The sequence below is a fragment of the Fulmarus glacialis genome, unplaced genomic scaffold (assembly GCF_000690835.1).
Source record: "Fulmarus glacialis isolate BGI_N327 unplaced genomic scaffold, ASM69083v1 scaffold17600, whole genome shotgun sequence".
Classification (NCBI taxonomy): domain Eukaryota; kingdom Metazoa; phylum Chordata; class Aves; order Procellariiformes; family Procellariidae; genus Fulmarus; species Fulmarus glacialis.
In genome coordinates, this window is record NW_009189808.1 from 73165 (window position 1) to 78727 (window position 5563).

The following is a 5563-nucleotide window of genomic DNA, read 5'->3' on the forward strand; positions in this document are numbered from 1 at the left end:
TCCTCACTTGCATAAGAAACAGATAAAACTTGAAGTGACGCTGTGGGCTTACTAAAAGTGTTTGACAACATATCAGCAACGGAAGGTGCAGATGTAGAATGCAGCATGGTTTCAGTTGTAGCAGAACCTGGTGCCATTTGATGCAATATTTGGTCAAATGTAGAACTATCTTTATGAACCCTGGAGCTTTCAGCCAATATTGGATCACTAGGCACAACTGCAGCCGTGTTAAGCAGAGTGCCATCGCCAGAAGATTGGAAGGAGGGCTGCAGTAATGCTTCATTATTTAATGTAGCTGAGGTCTCATAAAAGTACGGCTGAGTCGAGGATAACATTTTGCTATAAGCAGGGGCAGAGAGAGCTTGATCTGAAGTTGCACTAAGCATAGGTTTAAGCAAAGTGTCATCAAAGGCTGGAGTTGTAACATGCAAAGGCTGAACGGAAAGGTGATTTTCTGTAAGTTTACTAACATCATGATCAAATATCTTAGTAGTGGGAAAAGCAAGAGAGACTGGAAGGATTCCCTTTGTGCTAGAAACAGGAAGTGGGCTTTCTTGCAGAGACATATTCTGCTTAATTACATCATTATTAGAAACAGATGTAGAAAGTTCAGGTATCACTTTACTTTCAGCATTGGAAGCCATTTCACTTAAAGAAGAGGAAATTTGCAGTTCTCTCTCATCTCCATATATAACATCACCTTTTTGAAGCATCTTATTAACATCACTAAACCCAGATGATTCATACGTAATTTCATCTACAGAATCAGAGGAAGAAACGTTAAGTACTGTCAAAGTATCTGTATCAGGCAAAAGGGACTCACTACCAGAGTACGCTTCAGACCAATCCGTATCACTAGATAGAGAGCGTGTAGGCTGCAGCAAAGTATCAGCTTGTGACATTACAGAAGAAGGTTTATGCACCAGTACATTGTTATAGCTGCTAAATAAAGGATCTTGACGAAATACGTCAACAGAATCATGCACAAATTCTGCAGAGTCATAGGAAACAGTAAAGCTTTGAAGGGAGCCCACGTTACTAGACAAAGCATAAGGAAGTTCAGACATTGTAGATAGTACATGCATATTTAAATCTCTGCTGGATGGTTCAACTTGAGAAAATATGTGAGTTCTATTATGACCAAATATCAGTGTCTCTGAAGCAGCATGAGTAGTCTGATGTGACACCACATCAGCATATTGAGCAAGGCTTGGCTGTATTAATGTATCACCCTCTGCCAATGTCAAAGAAGCATGCAGGGACACCTTATCACTTGCAACAGCTGGAGTAGCACTTTGTGGAAACATTTGAGAAACTGTATACAAACGGTGAAACATTTTACTACTGGAGGAAGCGGAGGAAAATGTAAGCAAAGGTACATCATCATAGGAAGACAGGGTGGGTTCAAATGACACATCAACACTGGGAAATACAGGTGTAGCATGCAAGGTCACATCACTATCTGATGTAGCAGGGGTAGTGTCGAGCATCTGAGAGTCAAACAATAAAGGGGTTACTAGAGGAAACACTTCACTACTGTAGGAAGGTTGAAGAGGTATCTCACCATTATAGACTGGTTGAGTTGTCTGAGAGAGTACCTCATTGGCAGCAGAAGCAGAACCATATTCTCCAGAGCTTGAAGAGATAGAGTGAGGTGATAATTCAGCAGAGGAGAAAGCAAAGGTAGAATAATGTGGCAATTCTAAATCCGCATCTGAAGTGTCTTGTGAAACCACTGGGCTGCTGGAATAGGGCACTGTAGCTGGCTTTAATCCCTCTACATAAGCATCAGTGTAACTGGTCTGAGACAATTGCCTGCTATCCGATGTACCAATAGATTGAGTTGTCAAATCTGTAGCATTACGAAACCATAAATTTCCATCAGTGGAAGAAGTATGCTTTGGAGGCTCATCAGAGCTTGAGGGTGCTACACCTTCTGAAACATACTTAATGGAGCTTTGGGAAAGAACATCACGCATGCTTATATCTGGGCTTCCTGAAGGAAGGGTGTCTTCTGGGGAGGTCTCCTCTGTAAGCAACTGTGCTGAAGAAGTGGTAAGAACTGAACTCCAAAAGTCATCAGATTCCTGATGAGGTTTAAAAGGAGACAATAAGAAATCTTCGTCACTATGGCCAGTAGTGGTTATTCTTGTTGGTTCAGTGCCTGAAGAAAGGTATATGTATTCTTCTTCTACGCCTTTGGTGGAGTCAATGAGTTGAGGAGGAATTCCAGTAATTGTTCGGGATTCCAAAAAAGCATCTTCCTCTTCAGAAATTTCACTAACAGGTGGAGAAGTAGGGTAATAAACTGCTTTGAAAACATCATCCTTACCATGCAATTCTTCTTCTTTTGTTAAGTATCTATTTGTTTTAGCTTCACTGGGTTTTGTCCCCATTTTTTCTTGACTGTAGCTGGATGTAGTCACCTGGAAATCTTTCCTCATTTGGTTTATTGTACTGTCAGTGCTAGGAATCACTGCAGTTTCTTCATCCACCTCTGTTTCCTTTTCATCAACTTCATCCTTCGAAAAAATATCATAGTCGAAGACAATTAAAAATGTTTATAGATACTGTACACAAACGAAAACCAAAACTGCAATAATACATTTTCCTGGCTCCATAAAAACAAGAGAGGCAAAACAAGACAACACTTGAGAAGACGGTTGGTCTTAAAGCAAAGTATTTAGCTGCAAGAACAGGTATCCTCTTCTCTCTTGAAAATATTACTTATTTGCAATACAAAAAAAAAAATCCTGTTTCACAACAACTTCTTAAATATTGTGTTACTTTTACTCTGTTTGAGAGACAAAACCCATTCATAGTATTTATTTACTTTATTAAAAAAGTTCTACCTCTTTCCTAATAAAATGCAATCGTATATGCAGTGCACATCAATGAAAAAATGCTTTTCCTATCAGAATGTCTTAGATATTTGCACTAATATCCTGATGTTGATTAAATTGTCATAGTAACAGAATTTGTAAAATATATTTATGACCTGTCCTTAAATCTGCTGAATCTTCAGAGTTTTCTGGAAAAGAAGATTTCAGGATGTTCAGCATGACTGTAACAGTTTCACAAGTGTTGTGAGTGACTCCCTGTTATGACCTTTTGTTTGCTGAACATGAATAATGATACTTTGTGAAAAATCTGTGTAACAGTTTTGACTTTTAAGGACAGATCCAAAAAAAAAAAAAAAAATTACATGCCTAAATACAATCAGGATTTAGGCAGTCCTTGAAGATCGAAGTTCAAATCTTTCCATCCCCTCTCCAACTTTCCCTGCCCCAAATCAAAAAACGTAATGTGGAAGTATCTAACTTGCTCAGCAGGCATTTTCGTTTTGACCTAGACACAGCAGCACCTGCAGCTTTGTGCTGTGCCCCCATCTAGAACTGCACCAGAACCAAACCTGTCCGAGCACAACTCTGCAAACTGGAATGAGGGGCACGTTCAGTTTCTGAAGGGACTTGATTTGATAGGCACGCATAGCCCTAAGAGACACCAGCAGGACAGAGCCTCTCGCAAAATACAGTTGCAACTCCTTTTTCTTTTGAAGATCTGGCTTGGTGATGTGGTGGCAATACCCACGTATTTTTATTCAAAAGCATAATGTTGAGAGAAAACACCCAGAAGACAGGAGACTGAGGGACCGTTATCAGTCTAAAAAATCCTCAGTTTCCACTATATTTTAGACTGAGTAGATGTCCCACTCCTGCACTGAAGTGAACAGGGCACAGCAGAGAGAAGAATGTAAGATCAACAGCTTTTGAAAGAAAGTGCCCAAGATGAAGCACTGCTGAATAAAATTAACTGGGGCACTCGGCTAATAGGAGTTGTTAGCTTTTATCCAGTCTCACCTAGTGGCTTTAACCACTAGGCTAGAGCCGTGCTTCACACTGCAGTTCCTTTTTTGTACCAGGAACTTCTAGTGCACTCACACAATATAATGTACCTCAGACATGACTCTCAGGTTTGGATTTCATTCCAAGGGCAAAATACCTAAAATGTAGGGACAGCAGCACCTAGACTGTGTGTCCTCAACCCAGACTGGACTGGACAGATCCTTGTTTCTGAAAATCTACTTTCTGTAGGGCAATGCCTGCACTTTTAAACTTTCTTGGATCAAGTAAAATCAGTTGACATTCACTGGCACTCAGTTACTGTCCTGACAGATGCAATATAATCATCTAGATACGTAGCTTACATCAACAGAGAAATAACTGTATTATTAGTAACTCAGCGTCCACAAATACAAGGGAGGGTAAATGATAGACAGGTATGCACAGGCTATCTATTTAACTAACAAGGACTTGCCACTCAGTGAGAATATTGTAGTCATAGATTGAAACTATAAAATAAAAATTCTGAGGGATTACTTGATACAAATATAGGTCTTACTGACAGAACTGTCCATGTTGTAAAATTGGTATTAGAGACTGTTAAAAACTTCACTGTGATATTTCCACCTCTCTCCTTGCTGGGACACCAGGAACCTAGTTACCAAATATGAAGTCTGCAGAGCTTATCACAAAACCATCCAAAATTGTGTAAAATAGAGTTATACTGCGAAGTCTAACTTGAGTTCAAGGAGAGAAAATGACCCTCCAAGAATTTTGGACTAACTATTAAATTCAACCGATAGCACACTGATAGCAGACATACATGAATCTCACTCTTCAGCACAGCTGCCTTCCTCCCTTACTTTAGTTTACTGAATGCTAAGACCATCATAAGCAAGCCCAAGTCAGATTTCTCTTTAAACACACTAAAAAGCCTAACACTGGGTGACAGCTTTGATTCTGCTAAATGAACATTTTTGTCAGACTTCACTCAGAGGTGACAATAACTTGATGCCCCGTTTTCAAAAATATTTAGGCATATGCTGAGATATCCCTTACTCCTCCTTGTATCTTCAGCCCCAGAGAACTATATAGCGAGGTATCTCTAGAGTTATCTAGGGAGAAATATAGCTGAAAGAGAAGGCTGTATATGCATATATATGTATGTATATATAAATGCAGATAATACATTCAGCTGGTGACATAGTTTTGTAAATTTTCACAGAATATGAATTCAATTTAGTTGAAATGTACTCTCTTAAAATTTGAAATACTCTCTTAAAAATAAATGAATGCTATACCTCATATTCTTCAGTTTCATTCAGTTCAGGAATGAGGTCAGCCTCTATAAAACAAAAATACACACCATATCATCCAACATTTTAAATTCACAGAATTATTAATTCTGCAAGGACTCAACTGATTAGTTAATACGTTTATTGAGACCCAGTCTAAGATGTTTTATAGGATTGTGTTTGGAGAAGTGGCCAACCACCTGGGTTGAGAACTGGCTCTAAGGGTAGCAATGTTCATCTAGACAGGACACATTCAGCCACAACAGTTTTGCCTGGCTCTAATTTGATACTGCAGCACATGTTGGATCTGCACTGAGGAACCATAACCTGGCCAGGGAGAACCAAGTTTACGAGAACGTTTTCTGTGAGAAAGTACAGTTTAATGCAGAAATACAGAAGAGAGAAAACAGGTAAGTCAGGCAATCA

At 39.2% G+C, this 5563-nt stretch overlaps 1 protein-coding gene across 1 annotated transcript in view; it reads right to left on the reverse strand.

Annotated features, from left to right (window-relative positions):
• Positions 1 to 5181, reverse strand: part of PTPRZ1 (protein tyrosine phosphatase, receptor-type, Z polypeptide 1) — a 41578-nt gene extending 36397 nt beyond the window's left edge. The window contains exons 1-2 of the mRNA XM_009583513.1: positions 5144 to 5181; positions 1565 to 2522 (exon numbers count right to left, since the gene is read on the reverse strand). Coding sequence (XP_009581808.1) covers positions 1565 to 2444 — 880 coding nt within the window. The 5' untranslated portion in view covers positions 2445 to 2522; positions 5144 to 5181. The remainder of the gene's footprint in view (positions 1 to 1564; positions 2523 to 5143) is intronic.
• Between the last annotated feature and the right edge of the window lie 382 nt (positions 5182 to 5563).